Source organism: Pipistrellus kuhlii, unplaced genomic scaffold (genome assembly GCF_014108245.1).
Source record: "Pipistrellus kuhlii isolate mPipKuh1 unplaced genomic scaffold, mPipKuh1.p scaffold_m20_p_10, whole genome shotgun sequence".
NCBI classification, from domain to species: Eukaryota; Metazoa; Chordata; class Mammalia; order Chiroptera; family Vespertilionidae; genus Pipistrellus; species Pipistrellus kuhlii.
Window position 1 is genome coordinate 10972617 of NW_023425405.1, and position 23617 is coordinate 10996233.

At 46.3% G+C, this 23617-nt stretch overlaps 1 protein-coding gene across 1 annotated transcript in view; it reads left to right on the forward strand.

The window, feature by feature from the left end:
• SND1 (staphylococcal nuclease and tudor domain containing 1) overlaps positions 1-23617 on the forward strand; it is a 447851-nt gene that overhangs the window by 325226 nt on the left and 99008 nt on the right. Inside the window, exon 16 of the mRNA XM_036426056.2 lies at positions 20330-20439. Within this exon, the coding sequence (XP_036281949.1) occupies positions 20330-20439 (110 nt within the window). The remainder of the gene's footprint in view (positions 1-20329; positions 20440-23617) is intronic.

The following is a 23617-nucleotide window of genomic DNA, read 5'->3' on the forward strand; positions in this document are numbered from 1 at the left end:
AGAGAAAGAAACATCAATCGGCTGCCTTCAGTATGAGCCCCAATCACAGATGGAACCTGGGTATGTGCCCTGACCAGGAATGGAACCTGTGACCCTGGAGTGCAAATGGGACAAGCCTCTAACCAACTCACTGAGCCACACCGGCCAGGGCTATACTCTTGTTTTTGAAAGTTGTCTCAGTAACACAGATCTGCAGTCCCTGTTGCCTGGTATATGTGTATTACATACAAATGTATGATATGCGTGCTTCAGAGTTTAAGATTTTGTAAGGTACAGATGAATTATGCGTCTTTTTTATTCTTTCTGCTCCCTTTGAATTTCTCAGCAGAGGTTTGGTGATTAGATATTGACCAAGGGGAGAAGAAAGCTATGATAATGGTTCTCAAATAGATCCTGGTTTTAATTAAAAAGAAATTTGACGGATAACAAAAAGCTGTGTTTAGATAGTAGCTATACACACAGTTTGAATATTATTATCTTCTCTAATGTCTGGGAAATTATAAAAATAAATTGTGGGATAAAGAAAGCAGCTGTGTTTTCCTAAGCCAGTTCCTTTTCTGGCTTAGGAGTATAGTAGGGAGACCTGGGGGTGTGCTCTCCCAAGGATCAGCTCTCATGGATCCTGGGCTGTGCTTCTCAGAGGAACACGAATGTCCTGCCCAGGCACATGTTTATGCTTCATTCTTGCTCCCCGTCTCTGCCATTGGAAGCATCAATACATTACCCCCACAGCTCTGCTCGACAGCGCTTCTCTGGCCAGTTATGCCTTGTTTAAGACTGAGTGCCAAGTTGACTCTGTAGGGATCTTCTCTACCCATGGGGTATCTTCTGCCTCTTGTCATTGCATGATACTTATAACTGTTTCTTTGTATGGAGCTTTGACACTTGGAACATAGTAGAAATTCAGTAAATGGTGGGTGGGTGGATGGTCCACTGATTTACCTACCCTGCCTTTGCATCCTGAGGAAGAGCAGCATTGTGGACTGTTCCTTTCTCTCATTCGTCATTTGAGTGCCTTACACCAGAGGAGGAAAGGGGATGCTGAGCTCTCCCCCATGTCTGGTAGAACCGGCACACTTGTGTGGCAGTGTGGTAGAGAGGAAAAAGAAATGGCTTCAGAAACAGGGTGCTCACTGTCTGGCCGTCTCACCTCCCTCATCCTTCCTATATAATAAAAGGCTAATATGAAAATTGTCCCCAGGGGCAGGAGACAGATGTGTGCTGACCATCAGGGGGCAGCGCCGAACATGGCCAGCATTGGCAACACGGTGCTGGCAGCGGGCAGCTGTGGAGGTGCTTCCAGTCCCTTTGGGCCCCAATGAGAGCAGGCAGAACCAGGCTAAGGCAGGTGCGAGCAGGGCCCCCGATCACCCCACGGGTCTCATCTGTGGGACGACCAGTGGGCATTTGGTGAGCAGGTGGCGCCAGATCGCCCCCACTGTTCATCCCACAGGTCAGCCCTGATCACCCACCAAGCCTAGGGATCCTACCCATGCATGAATTCTGTGCGCCGGGCCTCTAATGTTTATATTCTAATAAGAGAGGTGGGCAAAGATTATCTCCAGGGTCTCTTTGTTACTCCAGCTTTGGAAATTCTGTGATACATTCCTTTAGGTGGGGAGACACTTTAGTATATTCATTACAAATGAGTTTTAGAATCATGGGAATAGACTCAAATCCTGAGTCTTCCATTTACAAACACTCTGATCTAGGATAAATTATTTAACCTCCCTTTGCCTCAGTTTTCTAATCTGTAAATTAAGGATTCGCTAAGAGTTAAATAGCATGATTTTTTAAAAGTACTTAACTCCAGTGCCTATCAAAGGAAATAGCATTCAAGTTGTAGTAGCTGTTATTCTTCAATAGATTTCCTTGTGACAGTCTCTCCTGTGTCTTGATGTACTTCCGGAAACTTTTGAGTATACACTGAGTGGCCAGATTATTATGATTTTTGAATGCATAATAATCTGGCCACTCAGTGTGTGTGTGTGTGTGTGTGTGTGTGTGTGTGTGTGTGTGTATTAAAGGTCCAGTGCATGAATTCGTGCTTGGGTGGGGTCCAGCCAGCCTGGTCAGGGGGAGGGGACATGGGCAGTTGGCTGGCCTACCTGCTGGTCAAACTCCTGGTCAAGAGGATAATTTGCATATTAGCCTTTTATTATATAGGATATACACTGAGTGGCCAGATGGTTATGCATTTAGAGATCATAATAATCTGGGCACTCAGTGTATACAAACCTAGCTCTGAAAATACCACCTGTTTCCTGATATATTTTTAAGGAGTTTAGCCTAGCCTTTTGGGTTATCTGTCTATGCAGGAGAAGACAACCATAACAGACTGCCATGCACCAGGGCTTAGAGCATCGTATTATACAGCCCTGTTACTGACCTCTCAGTAGTGTTTTTCCTTCCCCAAGTTTCCCTTTGGGCTCTATGTGTCATAGAACTGTAGGCAAATGCACGTTTTTTTAACTTGAATTAAACCATTTCACCCATTCCTCATCTTCTGTGAATCAGTAGGTATTATCCCTTTTCAAAGTGATCTTATTACCTGTGCCCTCTGATTCCTGCCTATTTGAAGGTTTTTGTGTTGGTTCTCTCATCTGATAGAACTAGGTCTTCAGTGTCTTCATCTCATTGTTAATAACCATCCTGGTTAAGCCCAAGTGTGGACTGTCATCACTTCATCATTTTCACAGGACTGCAAGGGCAGTGACTTCAGGTGCTCAGCTTCATTCATTCCTGCAGCAGTCTTACAAGCTGCCCAGCCCAAGCCACCCTTTTCCAACAGATTATTTTGCCAGAATTCAGCTCTGACTCGTTTAGATGTTATTTCATCTGTAGATCAGCTTTTTTCTTATTGGCGGTGGTCACCAACCTTTTTACATATCTTAGAAAGCTGTGGGCCTTCTTTCCAAGAAATGCCAGATACATGAAGGGAGAAAAAGCATGCAAACACCAAGGAAAGAGAGTCTTGAAAAATCATTGTTTTTTTGAAGGGCAAATTATTTAATATGGCTGGTATGCCGGCTGCAAGAGGGCGGTGGTGGAAGATTAGTTTGAAGATTCTTTGAAGGGCACTGTGTCTGTGGCTTAGGTAAATGTCCAGGCTGCATGTTCCTAAGGCAGCCCGGAGTCAGAGGACCTTCCCTGCTCTGGCTGCCTAACTCTCCTGGGCTCTCTTGCTGAGAGGGCTCAGGCCAGCCTGTGCTGTGTGCTTGCTTTTCAGCAGGGGTCGGGCATGGGCTTAAAACCCTGCTCTTGGAGCCTCAGGAGCCTCAGGAGCCTCGGGAGCAGCGCGCTTTGCTCTGGGAACGCCCTCTCTCAGCAAGTTAGGTGGCTCCTCCACTTACATAATGTGTGTGTTCTGGCAGAGGAGAGCTGCCTGATGAGTGTTTAGCAAAAAAATGATTTGTGTGGAGTTATTTTGAGGCCCCAGGGGAGGGAATGGCAGCCAAACCCTGCGGTATTTTAAACCACATCACTCATCTGCAAAGATTAATACATTACGGTGTCTCGGCCCGAACGTTGGTAACGGAAATAAGAGTCAGGTTGTAAATGCCAATCTTCTCACTGCACACAGGTGGCATCCGTGGTTTGGACTGAGTGTGGTGCCTCTGGCTTCCCCCACGCTTGTTTAACCCTGTCTGCCCTGAGGCTGGGAGGGGACACGCTGGGTCCTCCTGGGCTGACACGGGCCCCCTTTGGCACTGCAGTTTGATTAGTCTCCCGTTCACCATATGGAGAGCAAATGAGTTTCCCAGCAGAGAAGTGAGCCCACTTTCCTGTGGTGATTGAGCTAGAAGAAATCCCCCTTCCTCTGCCAAGGCATCACCTTCCCTCCTGACTCAGGATGAACAGCTGTCCACTGAGGATGAGTGAGTCACGGAAGAAAGGGTTTTCCAGTTTGGTGACATTAGGGGAGGCAGCCTCCATAGAAAACAGTTCTCTTGTTTTTGTTTCTCTCTTGGCTGCTTTGCTGTGAAATTTGCCTCATCGCTCCCCCACCCTCTTGCTGACAGCTGTCATCTTGGCCACTCATGAGCTGGTGTCTCTCTAGGATGGCCATCTGACATGGAAAAGACCTTCTTCCTCCACCACCATGCCCACCCTCGGGTCTGTAGTTGTATAGTCGGAGAGTTCGTTGTGCCAGGAGATCTAATTGCCTCTGACCCCAAGGGATTCATTTGGACCTGAGGACATCAGGCATGCTCGGCTGCGGAGGGCGGGCACAGAAAAAGAACCCTGTGCACGGCCGTCCATTTGCTTTGCTTGTTTTATAATTTTAGGGGACGTACAATGGCTTTAATGACAAAACTATCGAAACAAAATGTGGTTATATAAAGCAGACGAGGAGGAAATGTACAGCTTTCCAGAGTCCCCAAAATTCCTACCAGGATGTGCGTCCAACATTTTTCTTTTAATTAAGGTGCCTTGTCACCAGCCTCATCTACCCCACCCTGGGCATAACAGGAAGATGTGGAAGGAAGGGGGCACACTTCCAGGGAAGCACTGCTCGTGCTTGTGCGAGGGAGCGCAGGGAGAAAGGGGGGCAGTTAGTTCTCTGCCACCTGCACCCTGAGGAGCCAGTGTCCCAGCCTCATGGGTTTTAGCTAACATCGTTTCCTTCAGATGGACCCGCCTGCTGGGGTCTAGCGCTGGGGTCGGATCTGATGTAGGGGGAAACCACAAACAAGCCATGTTTTCGGGGGTGGGGCAAGGGAACTGGCAGACAGCCTAGGGCTTTGGAAGAGACATGAAATGTGAGAGGCAAAAGAAGGGGTTACTCTTCCCCATTTTCCCTGGAATGAAACTTTATTCTCAAGTCTGGTCTCTGCCACTTCGGACACTGAGACTGAGGATGTGTGCCTATCCATCAGTACGCAGGCACCAGCCCTGGTATCATTCTTCCCACAGATGTCAGTTCCTGATCTGGGTCTTGAAGGTAGCTGCTGCCTTCTACTAGAGGAGTGACATGTGAGTCTGGGCTCAGAGACTGTAGTGTCCTCAGTCAACCCTCCTGCCCTCCCTCCCCTTTCCTTGCCCTCTGTCCCGGAGCTGCTGAGCACACACGTGTTCCTGTGCATGGCCCTGGGTTGTCACAGGCTCCCAGCATCATCCTCAGGCAACGTGCTTGATCACTGGATGTATTCAGGAAGTCTCTCTCCCACCTTCCCTCACCATTTCCTCACCTGTCACACCATTAGAAATCATGATTCTTGGCAAGCTTTCCGTCCAGGGATCTGGGACTAGTGCTGTCCTTCACTTGTTCAGTAAACACACTAGAGCAGCTTTCCACTTCCTTGAAGACAGGCACTGCCTAATGAGACGAGCTAATACCCCGTTTGGTTGCAAAAACTCCAGAAGTTTGTCAGGTACAGTATTTTCTCCCTCGCTATCCTCCCTTCCCTCCTGCTCCCCAGTGAAGCTTTGCATCCAGTGTCACAGTTCAAATCCTGGTGCTCGGTGCCCTGTTGGCACAGTGCGGCAAGCTAAAAAGCCTCAATTAAATGCAAGTCGTGCTTTCACTGGCCGCAGAGACCACTGCAGTGGTGCATCCATGGGAAGTAAAAGGAGCAGACATCCTTTTCTCTCGGAAAAAGAATCACTTCAATAGAAGATCCTTTCCTGAATTCTGCTAGGTAGATTCTAGACAGTGTTTTGAATTTGTTGTACCTTTTTTATCCCTGAGAGCCCGGTGAATGAGAGAAGGAAATGAATAGGCTGCTTGTCACAACACCACCAGGGTCCCCACAGTGCCTGGGGCTGCTGCCGAGAGGGAATGAGAGGAGGCCTTCGGGAGGATGCTCAGCCTCTCCCACACAGTCCGCCACGCTTCCCTTCCTGCAGCCGGGGATTCCGCGGCACTAATGGAGCTGTCTCATTGCTACAGCATCTGCCTGGTCAAGGGAGGGAGAACCATGTGCAGTCTCTCTATACCCCTCCCCAACTCCCCCAATAAAGGTGGCTCTCAAAGCCAGGAGAAGGGATGTACCCACCCCCGCATCAGGCTTTTTAATTAAATCAACTAGAAAGGCATTTCCAGTGTGAGGATTCTCTTCATGCCATGCAGGAAAAATGGTAAAATGGTAGCAGATCAAATCAGTGTCTTGTGAGGACCTGAGGATGTTTAGCCTAGAGAAAAAAGCAACATGAGGATGAGAAGAAATAGATGTTGTACTGTCTTCAGATATTTGAAGGGCTGTCAAGTAGATAATGAATGGTTTTTGTTTTTTTGTGTGTGTGGTTTTTTTTTGTTCCCAAGGAACTGGACCAAATCTTAGAAGGCCTAGATGTCAAATTGTGGATCTCTGATTTCATATGGTAAACTATGGGAAGCCACTGAAGAGTTTTGAGCAGAATATTTTCTTTAGGATAATTAATCTGGTTGCAATATGTGGGAAGAATCAAGTATAAAGGGAAATAAGGGGCAGACAGATAGATCAGCAGATTCTTGCCCTGGCTGGCATGGCTCAGTTGGTTGAGCAACATCCAGTACACTGAGAGGTCAGTGGTTCAGTTCCCAGTTAGGACACATGCCTGAGTTGCAGGCTTAACCCCCAGTGGGAGACCTACAGGAGTCAGCCAATCTGTGTTTCCCTCTCCCTTCCTCTCTCTCTAAATCAACACACACACACACACACACACACACACACACAATGATTCTTGACTAAAAACGACAGGAGCCTGACCAAGTTGAGTTATATTGAAGATTGAAAGAAATCATCAATGAACCACATAAGAAACTATGGAGATGAAGTTACTGGAATTGGTAAGATGTAGCAGTCCTTGGGTTACGTGGATAAAGTAGGGACAAATCAAAGATAAGTGAGGTTTCAGATTGGGAGGATGTGCGAACGTGCTGAAATCGCATGGCGGCAAAGGACCAGGGAGATTTAGAAAGGTGGGTTTGGTTTTTGACATGTTGAGTGGAGGTATTGGCAGGACATCTGAGGGGCGATGACTGTCAGACATTTGGGACTGGTGTCTAAAGCTTAGAGGACAGTCAAAGACTACAAGTGGGCGGGTTCTGCCAGTTCACAGTGGTGAAGGCTGTGAAGACGGATGGGCTTCCAAGAGACAGTGTAGAGTCTAAAGGAAACGGCTGAGAACAGAAGTGAGGGCAACAGTGATTGCAGTAGGCAAGACCAGCAGCCCAGAGCAAAAGACCCTGTGAGAGACATGCAAGGGGAGGACAGAATTTCTGTGAAGGGTTGGTGCACGGTGTTGAATGCCATAGAGACCTGGTAGGGCTCCCACTGAGAGGAGATGAAAGTTGTCGGTGAGGAGGGTGCTTTTCCTTGTAGTGTTTTGTAGAAAGATGAAGTCTGAGTATAAAATCATAGGAGTGAAGGTCTGTTGCCAGGGAGTGGAGGGAAGCAGTTAAGGGTGAGGAACAAAGGATGGCAACTCTGGAAATGTCGAAGTTTGTGCTTATGGGGAGTAAGCTGCTTCAGACAGTGTTCCTTGAGCTAAGTGTCCTTCCTTTTTACCTTGTAAATCATATGACCATAAGCTTTTTTCGCATGGTTTTTATTATTTAAGATATTGTGACATCAGTCACCTGTACTGATGTTCTAGTTCTGGAAAGTTGAACTGAGTGCCTTGACTAGAAAAGAAAAATTTTTTAAAGCAACCTACAGTATGCTTTAGAGCAAGAGTCAGCAAACTTCTCCTGTCAAGGATCAGAGAGTAAATATTTTAGGCTTTGTGGGCCATACAATCTCTGTCACAAATAGACAACACAGCATGGCTGCATTCCAATAAAACTTTATTTATGGAAACTGAAACTTGAATGTCACACAATTTTCATGTGTCACCAAATACTCTTTGATTTTTTTTTTTTAACCTTTCTAAAATGTAAAAACCATTCTTTGCTTATGGGTTGTATAAAAACAGGCTGCGGGCTGGAGTTAGTCTGCAGAAGTTGTCTGTTTACCCTTTATATTATGATAGCAGCATCAGAAAAAGACTGCCATGCTTCACCCACAGCCCAGCATTCAAATCACTCTTCAGGATAAGACGAATCTATATGTCCAACATCACCCTGTGCCCTTCAAGATCCTTGCCTTTTCATAATTCTGTTTTTGTCCCAGCTCCTTCCCTTGCATGTCTGTCTGTCTGTCTGTCTGTCTGTCTGTCTTTTTAGTAAACTTAATGAGGTAAAGGGCTCTTAAAGAGTTTCTGAGCTCTCAAAGTTGTATTTATTCTCCTTGGTTTTGGTCTTAGTATTCCTGACCCCAGCAACTTCTTCTCCAGTTCCACTAGCTGAGTATATTCATCTCTAGGCATTTACATTTCACTTGCCTCAGAAGGAGAGGCTCAGAGCAGTTTTCTGAGAGTGGAATCAAGAAAGCCGATGGTTTGAAAGTACACTGCACACATCTCAGAACCATTTGTTCAAATAACAACACAGCTTGGTTTAGAAAAAGTCACTCTAAATTTATGCGAGTCCGTAGCTTTTACATTTGGCTGCCAGGTGTGTGTCAAAATACCTTCTGGAAGCATGTATTTCCTTGCAAGATACAAGTGGGTATTTTCTGTGGCTTTCTTGCCACCCGATAGTTTAGTCCCTACCAGTACATTCAAGTTTCTCTCTTTATCCATTAACTTGGAATTAAAAAGACTATTATTGGAATTCTTCAGTGCCAGAAATGAAAGGGGGAGGGGCGGGGGATAAATCTAAGAGTTATTTGATTCAAATATAAAGTTACAGGTTTAAAATAAGTCAGAGAAAGCAAAAGTTGAGGTTCTCATAGAAACCAACTCCCCCTCATTGTTCAGTCTTGTAGTCTGTGCTTGCTAAGTGCTGTCTCCATGGTGCCAGGGTGTTACATAAAAAGCTTGAGCCATGTAGCTGTCTTGCCATTGGGATGACCATTGTTGTCCTGGCTTTTGACCTCAGATACTTTGTTTTCTGTGTAATAAAAAATAGGAGGTTGGTGTTTCGATGTGGATAATGAAGAGAAACCCAAGAGAACACATTTTTGGAGCACATAGTTCTTTCTCATGCCCAGTTGTTTCATTCTGCTCCTGGTTGGTGGTAATATTATTACAGCTGCTGCTTGTAGCAAGCCCCAAAATGAACATGTGCATTGGGAAGCAGAAGCCTGCCCGCCCTCTCCAGCGCCCTCCCCAACCCACTCCGGGGATCACCGGGCTCAGTTGTTTATGGCCATGTTCTTGGGATGCCAGGGAAGGGAAAGGCCTCGTTAATCAGTGAGTTTTTTCTTCCTTTGAAAATGATTGTTTTCCGATTTGCTCTGCAATGTGGAGACTTATAAGAGGTTCTTCTGATGCTGGCCCAGTTGTTATGTGAAAGAGCTCAAATGCGTTTTTCCCTTTTGGGAATGATTCTTTGGTGTCTAAAGCCAATGATAAATGACGTTGGTGAAGACAGGGCTGCACACTGCCTGGCTAGACTGAGCCAGAAAGCAGAGTAAGGCCGCTAAGCCCTCTCTTTCTTGTCTCCTTGGATAACGGTCGGTGATTTAGCATTTAGCATTCACTCAACCTGATCCTAGAAATAAGAGTTACTAGAATTCCTCATGAACTCACCAAGTGTTGTTAACTAGTATGCATTTGAAACTCAGAATAGGACATTGTTAAAATGGGTTTGCGGTATCTATCTCTGCTAGATTTTCTCCTCTCTGGCATTTATTTAACAACTAATTATTATCTACTAATGCCTCGGTGCACAGATTCGTGCACATTGAAAGGAAATTAATTAGAAGGTGGCCGATGGGGTGGGGTGTGACTGGGCTAGATGGGCTGGACATACCCTGAAGCCAACCTCCCTGTGGTCCTTCCCCAGCTGGCTGTGCCTGAAGGGTGTCTGCAGAGAATGTGGGTCCCTCTGGCAGGTGGGGTCCCTCCACCTGGCCTGTGGGGATCAGGCTGAAACTGACTCTCTGACATCCCTAACGGGTCCCCGATTGCGAGAGGGCGGTTCTCAAATGACGTAGGCATCCTGGAATCCGGCTCCCTACTCTCTCCACAGCTCAGCATCTCCTGTGTTGAGCGCCTGCCCCCTGGTGGCCAGTATGTGTCATAGGTACCAGTTGGAGCTTTCTGCCCCCTGGTGGTCATTGCTCTTCATAGCGAGTGGTCAGACAGTTGCTTAGCCTTTTATATATAAGATATATAGATTATGTGTCAAATATTAGGGATACAGAGAGAACTTACCTCAAATTACTGCAGAATGGGATCTGTCATTTATAGGCTATCAACTAGAGAATGGCACCTCTCTCCTGTGTCATGACTCAGATCAGAACATTCTAAGGCACATTAAAGCCACCTCCTTTCTGCAGATGCCTCCCCTTCGCCCTTCCCTCTCTTCACAGGGGCCTGCACTGCATTTTGAAGCTTTGGTATTATTGCTCCTATTCCCAATTAACTCCATTCTCCGGTCTTTTAGTGAATGCATCAGACATTACCAAATAAGAACCTGATAAAAGTCTTGTACACATCTAGAGCTACAAACTAAAAACAGCCTCACTCTCACCTCTTGACTGGTTCCGGCTTCTGTGACTGCAGTTACCTGAGGAGTTTGATCCCTTTCATTAGGATTTGTTCATTCTTCTTTTACCCCTTTATTCTGATCACTGAAACCACAAGCCCCTCTCTCCCCTGAGGTAAGAAAGTAGCAGGCTTAGAGAACAACGGAAAGAATAAAGAATGTGAGACAATGCAAAATCCTCGTTTCATCTCTGAATGTTCCGATACACATTGAGGCCTTGTACCACGTACAATGAACTCTTAGGAACCAACTGGCTTACCATTTGCCTTGCTCTTTGGGGTTATTTTGAGAATATGAAAATGGAGGACAAGCTGCTTGCTCCAAAGGGGGAGATTGCAGTTCTCAATTGTTAACTGATTTCAATAACAGCATTTGCAACTTGAGACTTTCAAATTATTTCTACTTTAAAACTTGAATAAGACAGAATTAGGAGCAAGCTTTTGGTGTGTGAGATGTGTTACATTTCTGAGAACCAACAACATGGACTGATTTGGCTTTCCGTGTATGTTTAGGTGATAACCACATTCTTCAAGTCAGGCAGATGGCCTGGCTTCCTCTGCATTGTGCAGCAATGGTTTGAGTTCTGGGCTTTGTGCGTGATAAGTATTAGCTGTCTAAATATTTTTTATCGCCAATGAATGTTTTAAACTGATCTGGACATAGTTAAATAAATATGTTCTTTTCTTGGGCTACATACAGCATTTAAGCATCTTACTCTGTCTGTGTAGTATGTTTTTTATTTTTTGTCTTTTAATTGTTTTGTGTTTTGGTGGGGGGAATGGAGCTAATTGAGTGTGGGGTAAACATCTCCACCGAGGGTGTGAATTATCAGTTGTGTAGCTACAGCAGCAGGCACTCGGCAAAGGCATTGGGGTGCCCTCAGGGTGGCAGGAGCTCATTTCGGTGTTCTGTGCTTTCCTCTGTCCTTGATGCTCACTCCAGGGATTGCGTGTAAAGAGAGATGGAGAGGTGTCCATACTTTCCGATCTGGGAGACTACGGCATTGTACAGCATTCTCATCTAGGTCCCCTGGTTCTTACAGACCAGGCAGGAAGGTACCCCCCTAGCTAAGATCAGCTGGTCTGCTGCCCTTTCCCAGCCTCTGTCCCCTGCTCTAGGCTCAGCTCCACTTGATCTGCCAGCCAAGCATGTGCCTCATGCCAGCAGATAAAGCCTGTTTTTGTTTTCCAAGTCCCATCAGAAGCCATTTTGTCTCCTCTGTGATTTGATCAACAAAAACGGTGTTGAAGTTTAAGGGAGCAATGTTGAAAGCAGAGATATTTAGATTTAACTATTATTAACGTCTTTCCCTAAATATAGAAAAATAAAATCACAGTTCCCTGGTCTGGGCTGCTTTCACATAAGCTGAGTAGCCACCTTTCAGCTTTAGAATCAAAAATAGCATTTTCATCTTCATTGGGAAACTTATTTATAACCCAGTAGTCATCCCCATGCTAACTTTTTCCAGTATCTGGTCTAGATTTTCTTTTCCTTATAATTACACCCCCTGTTTTCAGGCTGAGCATTTCCCCTCCTTTTTTTCTTTTTCTTTCTTTCTTTCTTTCTTTTTTTTTTTTAAATATATTTTATTGATATTTTACAGAGAGGAAGGGAGAGAGATAGAGAGCTAGGAACCTCGATGAGAGAGAAGCATCGACCAGCTGCCTCTTGCACACTCCCTACTGGGGATATGCCCGCAACCAAGGTACATGCCCTTGACCGGAATCAAACCCGGGACCTTTCAGTCCCCAAGCTGACGCTCTATCCATTGAGCCAAACTGGTTTCGGCTCCCCTCCTTTTGTATTTACACCTTTCAAATATTCGCAGATTACTATCTTGTCACCCTTAGTCACTGCCTCACCGAGCTGTACAGATCTGGCAGCTTTTATCTTCCCTTAAAAGCCAGGCCTCCTGCCCATGAGTCGCTTTCTGTTGCTCTCTTTAAACGTGCTCCCGTTTTCTGCATTTCCATGTGGCCACACAGCTTCCTAGAGCCACGGGGTCAGAAATGCGAATTGTTCTTCGCTTATTATTGGGAAGTAAGTTTCTTTGCATTGCTGGTCAGTGTCCGCCACTTCTCTGTATTTAACCTGCGATTCTCAAATGTGCTAATTTAAAATAAGTGGGTGTCCCTGGAGGTTTTTTGTTTGTTTGTTTTTTCTTCCTTGAAGTGCTGTGTAACTACGGGAAAGTGGGATGTTTGTAGTTATGGGTTATGTGGGCCCCTCTCCTGTTTGCATGAAGTCTACAGCCTTGACAGTTCGTTAGCCATTTTCTGCTCTGGATTTGCCTCTTTTCTAAAGTATTTCTCACTAATATTCACTCAACATTTGTTGAAAATCTATCCAATACAATGGCACTGTGTGTGCTAGGCAGCGTGTTGGATGCCAGAAAGAATAAAATCGGAATCTAATACAGTACCTATCCCACGAAGCAACTTAGTTTTACTTGGATTATTTTATTCTCTCTGGGCTTGCTCATGGTGGCAATGAGGAGAGAGCGCAGATTTATGGGAAGATCCTTAACAGGTTCCAAGGTTCGGTCAGATCTCACTGATCCTGGAACCGGAGAGTGGCTGGGCCTGCAATTGTTCCAGAACTTCTGTAGATGTCCAGTGTTCAAGTTCCAGTGTTGGTGCAAGCTGGTTCCCTTCCTCCAGCTTCCGATGGGCTTATTTTATACATAGTCCGGTTCAGATTCCAGAAAACACCTTTTCCACCTGATACCTGCCATTTCTATTTGGACAGAGCAGTGGTCGGCAGACTCATTAGTCAACAGAGCCAAATATCAACAGCTCAACGACTGAAATTTCTTTTGAGAGCCAAATTCTTTTAACTTAAACAACTTCTAACGCCACTTCTTCAAAATAGATTTGCCCATGCTGTAGTGTTTTGTGGAAGAGCCATATTCAAGGGGCCAAAGAGCAGCATGTGGCTCTCGAGCCGCAGTTTGCCGATCATTGGGACAGAGCTTCCCCACCCAAGCAGCCTGGCAGCCTGGCTGCAGGCTACCCTTCATGCGGTTCAGCAGCAACTCTCCGCACCCTCCTTGTCATTCTCCACCTTCTGTTCTGACCTCCATCCCCAGCTGTGGTGAGGGCAGAGGCCAGGGTCATGTGCTAGAAAACAAAGATGCTTGAGGCTGCCCCTTACCAAGGGACGTGGCATGGTGAGCCCCATAATGACTTGTCTGATCCATCCGACCCGCAGTCTCCTAGACACACGTGCATGTGCCTAACATAATCCAGTTATCACGTGTTATTTCCTAATGTTCTGCAACCTACAGGCGAATGGCGAGTTCAGTCACCAGTAACATCTTGTACAGCGGCAGAGGGAAGTCATGTTTTCAGGGTGGAAATTAAGCTTCATTGGCACAGTCTCCTTTTCATCATTGAGCTTTCATCCTCCAGCACAGTGTCTAGCCCAGAGTAGGCACTGACACATATGGAGTGAGGGAAGGTCTGAGAAGTGAACGGTGGCATTATAGGTATCCGCAGCAGCAGAAGGCAAAGATAATGTCTGCCTGCCTCCGGTGCCCTTCCCCGGGCAATGTCCGACGTGGAGTGAGCACACGGTAGACACGCAGTAAGCACAGTTCTTACTGTTGCCACCAGAATCTTGTTTTCTCTGCCTAAGGTCTTGTTTGCAGGACAAGGAGCCATTGGGAAGCTGTCGCTTCTAGCAAAGGCAGATTTGCCGCGCTTCCCTTTAGCTCCCAATAAAGGGAAAAGCAAATGCACTTTGAGCCCAGAGGCTTAATTATCATAAAACACGACATGCAATGTAAACATGACTCTCACACATAGAATTTCATCTATGACCATTATTGTGCCATTAACGAGAATTTATACTTCCTTTCCAAAGCTGACTGACCAAAGCATTTGTGTTAATTGACCTAGTTAGTCAATGTCTCTAAATATATAATTTTTTTTTTTTAATGGGATGCTCTTTAGCCTAGCATTGTAAATGGAAAGGAGGCACCCTGGACCCCACGAGTCAGCCTTGGGTGAGGCATCTTGAAAGGGCACAACCAGAGTTGTCAGATCTGATGGCGGGAAGGCTTTGAGCGCCTTCTTTTCATAGACAGACCCTGAGGCCCGGAGAGGTGTATACGTGGTCAGTGGCAGAACAGAAACTGTGACGGTCATGTGCTGGCAGCTGATACCGGATTCTCTCTTCCTAAACCTGGCACGATGAGGGAAATCCTCATTTTGCTTTGTCTTGTTTTTTGGGTGTTTTTTTCTTTTTTAATAGTCTTATTTAACTATGACACCCAGAAAGCATAGAAAAGGTGAGAATAACGGTGAGTTTCACCGACAGGCAGGTCGGTCTGTAGGGCTGTAGAGCATCCTGGAGCCGCGTGGACCAGGAGGGTGGAGTTGTCTGCCTGGCTCTTCTGTGTCCGCCCTGAGTGAGGTCTGCTGAGAAGGCCCCACAGGCTGGTGTCTCTTCATTTTGGCACATCCCATAATAGGGAAGGAAAATGGGAGTCTTTTAGGTATAAGGTTTTTTTTATGATATTTAAATATTTTTAGTTTTTGAATGGCTTGTACCTGTCGGGGAAGTGTGGCTGTTGGCCTGCACCTGTGGTGCGTGAGCCCGGCGGCTAATGCGTCCTTATCAGCAGGCAGCAGCGCGGTGGCACCGCGTTATCTGAAAAGACGGCTGTTAGTGGGAACGGTCACGCTCCGGAATCACGGCACTCCGCACCTGGCGGGGGCAGCTTCTGGACCTCCACTGATAGCTCCCTTCCCTTTTGTGTGGTTTTTCATCTGCACTCGTGGATATGTTTTCATTGATTTTATTTATTCACTTATGTATGCACATATTTATTTATTTATTTTGAGGGGAGAGGGAGGGAGAGCAGAAGAGGAGGAGGAAAGAGAGAGAGGGATGTGAGAGAGAAACCTCGATCAGTCAGTTGCCTTGTTCCCGAACACGCCCCGACTGGGGATCGAACCTGCAATCTTTTTTGTGTACAGGACGGCACTCCAACTAACTGAGCCACCCAGCCACGGCTCACTGTGTATTCACCACCGCGGGGTCTCTCCATTGCTACATGTTGGCCTGCCCAGCTCAGCAACTGCAGCCGGGTTTGCTTCCTGAGAACCCAGCTTTCTTCCCATTGATCTTTATTTTTTTAATTATTTTAAAGTGTAACAAAGCTGCATACCAGGGTCTCCTGCCCAGGACTGAGTAAAGGTGCAGCTCGGACTGGGTTCACTTCGGGAAGGAGGGGCAGTAGAACTCCTCTTGCTGACAGCACGGTCCTCCCTGGTTTTCAGCAGGGATGTCTTTTTAGCTTTAGTGGACAGCATATTTCCTCCCTGTCCCATGATCCTAGGGACCCAGAAGCAAGTCCAGGAGCTGATGACTAAGCACTCAGGGTTGCTGGTCGCCTTTGAATTCTCCAAGGAGGCCGTCCTTGCCAGCCTTCCGTGGCCACGCCTCAGTCTATACCAGTGTTTTCCAAGCTGAGGGTCTTGCCCTCCTAAATCAATTCATTATCATAACCATCTTCTTTTTTTTTTTTTTTTTTTTCATTTAATGAAATAGAACAGAAGAGAGACAGAGCACAGCACATGTAGTCAAAATTAACCATTATTTTGTGGAAACTTGGTTATATAGTGTATATACCCATATGTACATGTTTTTATATGGTCATAATAAAAGTTAAAGTTTTAAAAACTCGCGTCTGCACAACATTTTGTGTGCACAATTAGCTTGGCACATCGATTTCTAATAGTCCATGTCATCAGACCCTCCTGCTATCCTGGCCCTGCCTTTGACCCCTGGTCTGATAACAGATTTTGCCTGCCATCCCCTTACCCCCTTGCTCAGTCCATGTTTCTGAGTTCCGGTTTTGGCATTCTGCCTAGGGCCTTCCCTTGTATGTAGGAATTCCCCTGCCCAGAGCTGGAAACTCGCCTCTGTGCTCCAGTATGGCAGTGCCTGAAACTCTGTTACCATGACCACCTGGGTGCCAAGTGCCCCTTCCTCTCCTCTAAGCACCAGCTGTTCCTGGATTCCTCCCCAACAGGAAATGCAGTGCCTCAGGGCCCTGGACTCTCCTACCTGCTCTCCATTGTGGGATAGAACACCCCCTGGTGACAGTGTTGTTCAACTCCAGAACTGTCCTTTTCTCACTGGCATCAGCATCTGACAATTTAAGGTAAAGATAGGCCGCTTACTGCCTTTGTGATCCGGGGCCTTGTGCCAAATCTTGGATACTCGTGGGCACATGGCAAATGTTTATATTCCCCCTTTGTTCTTCTAGACCACATGTGTCAAATACAAGGCCCGCGGGCCAAATCCGTCCCGCCAGGCCTTGCAATGTGGCCCGCACCGCGCTGTCATCACTGCACTCCACTGCGTTTCCATCACAATGACAGTTTATGACTGTTCAGTAAACCATTCGGCCCGCAATTTAGGCTGGATTTTAGATTTTGGCCCCTTCTCTGATTGAGTTCAACACCCCTATTCTAGACCTACGCCTGGGTGTAACGCTGGTACCTGTTCCCCTGGGTCTGTGTTTAAGATGCAACTTCTCTCTATCTGGCCTAATGAGTAGTGTCAGCTAAGCCACATCTGACCCTGAGCTGAAATGTGCTGGGGAGACAGGTTTTGACTGGGAAGGGGAGACCTCAGAAAAGAGTTCCCCCAGAAGGAAAGAAGTAAATGACCCAAGCAGACATAATAATATTCTTGTTCTCAAGCAACTTTTGTTCTTCCTCTTTTTTCTCTTACCTGCCTGGCTGACAGGAATGGATAGGCGTGGGTGTGTTTACTATTTCCATTTAAAAAAGGGCAAGAAAGCTGCCTGCCTTGGCTTCCTCCTCTTGAACAGCCGGAGTTCAGTTGTTGGAAAGCAGAGGAGTGCACAACAAAGGCCCTCGCCTTCCGCCTTCTAGGAGGAGTGGTCGGGCTTTGGTCACCACTGGCCCAGAGGACTCTCTTTAGAAAGAGGTTCTGAGGACATTTCATTGTGACTTGACTAACTCCCTGTGTTCGTTGAGCCATCTTGGTTTTCTGGATTCAATCACTCGGTGGCCTCCCGGGATTCGGAGAGAGCTGGTGGGATCCTTTGAGATTGTAGAATACCACAAAAGTGGCGGAGGAATAGGATGTGTACATCTGCTAACCAGTGAGACTCGGTTATCTTTTGTGCCCTTTTATATGGTTTTTTTTTTTTTTAATATATTTTATTGATTTTGTACAGAGAGGAAGGGAGAGAGATAGAGAGTTAGAAACATCGATGAGAGAGAGTCATCGATCAGCTGCCTCTTGCACACCCCCTACTGGGGATATGCCCACAACCAAGGTACATGCCCTTGACCGGAATCGAACCCGGGTCCTTCTGTCCCCAAGCCGATGCTCTATCCATTGAGCCAAACCGGTTACGGCTTTTTGTGCCCTTTTAGTGGAAATTCTTTCCCTTGGTCCCTGCTGCCTGGTGAGTTGTCCTAGCCACATCCCAGTTCTAGGCCCCTGTTCACAGCAGCCTTACCAGCAGCACCGCAGACTGCCCACTCAAATGGCTGCTGAGGGTAGAAACAAATGCTTATTTTAGCATTATTCTTGTCTCTGCAGTAATGCTTTATCTATGGTGATGTGGCCAAAAAGTTTAATAGAATTGTTTGTTTTTCTCTCTGACAATTCTGTTGCTTAGTTTGCAGATATAAAATGAAGTGTTCTGGGCTGTTGGTATTGTAACAACCATAGGCTATCTTTCATTCCATTTTACTCCAGCCCCATCTCTCCTAAGCTTAATCTCGGGCTCTTTGGCTCTCTCTGAGTTTATTATTGTCTTACAAAATAAGCTTCGTTTCCCTGTGCAGCCTGGCACTGAGTGCCAGGCATGAGCCCTGGTGGTCTCACCTGTCTGACAATTGCATGGGACCTCCAGCTGTCCTATCTTAGCTTGGGTGGGAGAGCAGCCCTGGCCACCTGCTCAAGTGGCTCTCCGCTGCAGTGCGCTTCCTGTCTAGCATTTGGTTTGATTTGATGTTACTCTTTTTGTGAGGCTTTGAGGCTTGGAGAGAAAGGTCTCTTGAGCTTCTGAAAACCCAACGTATAAACAATTCCTCTTCCTCAGCTTTATGACCTTGAGTCTGTGCTGTAACCAGAAGCATGAACAGCCACCTGGCTTCATCCTGAAGAGATGCATCTTCTGCCCTAGCTGGTTTGGCTCAATGGATAGAGGGTCGGCCTGCGGACTGAAGGGTCCCAGGTTTGATTCCGGCCGAGGGCACATGCCTGGGTTGCTTGATCCCCCAATAGGGAGCGTGCAGGAGGCAGCAAATCAAGTGATTCTCTGTCATCACTGATGTTTCTCTCTCTCCCTCTCCCTTTCTCTCTGAAATCAATAATATATATATATATATATATATATTTTTTTTTTTAAAAGAAGAAGAAGAGATGTACCTTCTATCCCTGCAGTGGCTCCTTTTCTCCCAAAGGCTCCCCAGCAGGTGTTGCGGTGGCCTAGGTGCTCTGCTGCTTTGCCTCCCTGTGCCACATCTCTCGTTCCCCCACTTGAGGCTGATTGTAAGTAAGAGGGAACAACTCACAGTTCTGCCTTATGGTGCAGGAGTGACCAGCCATGAATCAGACATGGGCCCTGAATGTGTCCTTCCCCATAATTTGATTGTCTTCTTTTCCTGTGGCTCTAGATTAGTTCAGCTTTTTTACTGTAATGTGATTTTGGGGGAAATATTTACAAGTCTAATTTGTATATCAAAACCCAACCCATTTCATGGCCTGTCAGAGATGAGCACTGTTAGTAATAAGTATATTTGCAAAGTAAATTACTAACCAAAGCAAGGAAGAAATGCAGTCAGAGTTAGATACTGAGCACCTGTTTGTATGAATACGTTTCTGGATACAAAAAAAGTGTGAAGGATGCAATTCTGCACTGACGGATCTTACTGGCTAGTTGTGGAATGAGAGATAACTAAGATGTTGAGCTTGGAGAACTGCTAAGAGTAATAATGATGATAATGATCAAATAATAAGAGCTAAAATGTATTGAACCTTTCCCTGTGTCAGGCATTGTGCCAAGTAGTTTATATCCCTAGTTCACACAACCACCATTGTGAAGCTTTGCAGTGAGGGCAGTGGAGGCTTCGAATGGTACAGTAACTTGGGCAAGATCACAAAGCTACGTGATAGAGTTAGGACATGAATGTAGGGCTCTCTAACTCCAGACGTGAATCTAGGGCTCTCTTATACTTCATCAGTATTCTCTTTTTCTGTCTCTAATTCTGAATGAAAAACTGAAGATATGATTGTCTAAAATATACCCAGAGGACAGACAGGAAAGCTTATTTGAAGAGGAAAATAACACTGAGTTAACACGTGAATTTGATGGGAAAATCAGATAGTAAAGAGGAAATGCCTAGGAGTCAGTGGAATGGTTCTCAGGATGCAGAACGGCTGGACTATCCATGTAATCTAGGTAAGAGAGCCATTTATGTAAGTGATGGTTGGAGCAGTGAGACCAAGACTGTAAGGACTAGGCATCTAAGACGAGGACTCATTCCACATCTGGGTGTGCGTGTGTTCCTGCACATCTAACTTGGAGCTCTGGGTCCTCCTGACAGTTCCCGATGCTGTGACTGCAGGCTCCTCCCCCACGTGCTGGTAGCTGCTGTGATGGTGTTGGTTTTTCCCACCTGGGCAAACTTCATTCCCTTCTCCTTCCCTCCCTGGCCTCAGACGTGATGACATTCTGATCTAACACTTGCCTTATTACCACGTATTCAAGGAACTGTCCTTTTCATCAAAAATTCTCCTTTTCTCCTGACACAGGCATTGAGTGCCCCCGAGGAGCCCGGAACCTCCCCGGCCTGGTGCAGGAGGGAGAACCCTTCAGCGAGGAAGCCATGCTCTTCACCAAGGAGCTGGTGCTGCAGCGAGAGGTAGGACTTCCTCCACCTGCTTCCTGGATGGGGGGGTGAGGAAGTGGGGCTCACTCAGTCTCCTGTTTCCCTGCCGTGTCAGAGACCAGCCTGTCACTTTTTCTGGTGCTCAGCCTTCCACATCCATGCTCCTTTCTGTGTCTGCCCACATCCTGTTTCCTGGAGCCCTGAATCGTTGGCCAGCTGCCCCCAAATTGCTGCACATCATTGGTGTCCTGGGATGCATGGTGATCACCAGGCCAGCATCCTGATGCAGAGCTCACAGCTTTGCAGTCCTCCTGCTCATGAATTAGCCTGAGCCGTCTGCCTCCAGCTGGATTTAGAAGCTTGACTAACCCTGTCAGGGGCCAATTTTCTTTGAACATTTATTTGTATCTTTTAGTAATTGCATTTTCTATAGCAGGTTTTCGGACTTGATTTAATTGTATTCTGTTTCTGCCTGTTGGGCTGGCTCTTACAGGCAGGAGTTAGGCTTCTCATCTGCTATGGTTCCCATCTACCTGTTCATTTTTATGAAGTCATAGTCAACAGATCCATCTTCTTTCCAGGACTATGCCAGCCATAAATCCACAAGAAAAGAACAGTGGGCTAAGTGTGCTGAGCTCAGACTTAGGATTTTAGATCTGCTTTTGTCCTCTTTTATTTTATAATCAGATCCATTATAACATCATAATATGCACAGAGCCAATAGGTTATGAGCTCCTGAAGGTCATCCTGAAGGAGTGAAGGGTCTTTTTAGATTAGTGGTCTCTCTCCAACCGTTGGTTCGTGAGGTCTGAAAGGTTGGCAACCGCTGGTTTAAGGAAACCTTTAGGACAGCAGTTGCTAACTGGTGGTCTACGGACCACTGGTGGTCCTTGAGGTCTGAAAGGTTGGCAACCGCTGTTTTAGATTTTTCAGATCAGACATGTGGGCTCCTTTGGGATTTTAAGTGATATAAGTGTCTATTAATAAGCTCCAGCATCTCTTATTTTGATTTGAATCACCAGCGAATGTATTAGGTGTGAGAGGTACTGAAGAACTGGCTAGATCAGGATGCGTATCTTAGTCTAGAGGTCTGGTGCATGAAATTCATGCACAGGAGGGTGTTGTCCTTTACCCCAGCCTGCACCCTCTCCAATCTGGGATCCCTCGAGGTATGTCCAACTGTCCATTTAGGATTGGGCCTAAATGGACAGTCAGACATCCCTCTCACAATCTAGGACTTCTGGTTCCCCACTGCTCACCTGCCTGATTGCCCCTAACTGCTTCTGCCTGCCAGCCTGATCACCCCCTAACCACTCTCCTGCCAGCCTGATGGATGCCTAACTGCTCCCCTGCCAGCCAAATTGCCCCTCACTGCCCTCCCATGCTGACCTGGTCACCCCTAACTGCCCTCCCCTGCTGGCCCAGTCACCCCTAACTGCCCTCCCTTGCCAGCCTGGTCACCCCAACTGCCCTCCCCTACTGGCCCGATTGCTCACAACTGTCCTCCCCTGACGGCCATCTTGTGGGTTGGAGTGATGGTCCATTTGCATATTACCTCTTGATCATATAGGACTAGCCTGGCCTTAAGAAAACCACACTTTCTGCTACTGGTTACCATCTCTTTGCTATTCTTTAGCGCTTGCTTTCTCATTTTGTGCAAGTGGCATAGCAAAAGAAATTCTGTACTGTCAGTCTGAGAGATAAGGGTTCCAGTTCTCAAATACCAGCTGCAACCACATCCCCCTCCGTCCAGTTAGGGCGGGGCTCAGCCCTTAATTGTCACCTCAGTTTCACCTTGCCCTCCACTTGGTACTAGGTCAGATACATTTATGTTTGTGAAGAAGGTATCTTGCCACACAAGGTGCCCCCTCCCTCTATTTTGTAACTACACAGTGTAGCTTGATTTTTTATCAGTTAAAGACAGCCAGCCCCCTGCTAGAGAAGTATTCAAGAATTGAGACACTCCAGTTGTCCATCAGTAGTTGTTACAATTTTTTAAGTGGCCCAGGGGTTAGGTAGAAGGGGCCAGTATTGTAGAATTTTTCTTTGTTTGGCCTTTGGATAAGGCACTAAAGCAGTGTCATGTTGGAGAAAGCAGGTTAGTCCATTCAACATCATGACTTACCGACATTGCAGAGGAAGGGGCAACAGATGCTTGTTTGTTGTTCTTTGACGAGGAAAGAAATTGCTGTGTTGGATTGCCTGAGACATTTGTTAGTAACATCCTCATAAATACTATCTATTGTAAATCACACTACTGTTTGCCTCCCATTTTTCACCATAGTCATCTTCCTGTGTTTTCTCATCTCCTAAAGTTTCTTTCCCGTTCTTTTTCAACTCTTGTTTCCCCAGCCACTTTTCCTCCTGATCATGTTTCTGGCCCACTGGAGATACCCGAAAGCACAGGGGTCAAAGAGAATGCCGATCACTAAGAGTGATGGCCCACAGCTCCTTTATTCTCGTGGTTATTATGAACTTACCTTTGTCTGTATATTTGCTGATACTTGACTGTTGAAAAAGGTAAAATTTTCCTCCATCTTCTCTGATGCTCCAAGCACTTGAGTTTGCAGAGCCTTAGTTTAATCCAAAGTTGGTATTTCTCTTTCTTTTTTGTAGCGTCCCAGTCTTTCATAGCCCTCAGTCAGGGTCTGTTACTGAAGAACCTTTCTGCATTTTCTTAGCTGCTCATGTGATTACTTGGGCTGCCTCTTTTGAAAGGTCTTTATATAGAGGAAAGACAAAGATGGCCTCAACTAAGGAGAAGTTGGAATTTTGACTAAAGGAACCAATTATAGCTTATTTTTCTGGGCATTTCCCTTTATGTAACGTATGAAAACTGCTTTCTGAACAGTGTGGGAATGAAGAGAGGTTCTTTTCTGTTAATGGGTTTATTCATGTGCTTTTACCTATAGAGTGCCTTCACTTTCCCCCCTCAATTGTTCTGTAGAACTTCTCTTTCTGCCTCCTTCCCTCACCCCTCAAGGATTTATCTAGGAAATGTGATGATGCCTTGGTACTCCTGGATGCAGAGGTCTTCCCACCTGCAGGAGAAAGTTCTATAGGGTAATTGCATGGATGCCTGGGTGTAGGTCTACAGCCTCCCACCTCCCACCGTTCTTACCTTCAGGGCAGTCTCCACTGTGCGTGTTCCACTCCAGAAACTTCTGGAGCCAAGCTGCTGCTGTGATGGCCACAGTCAAACTGGTGTGTT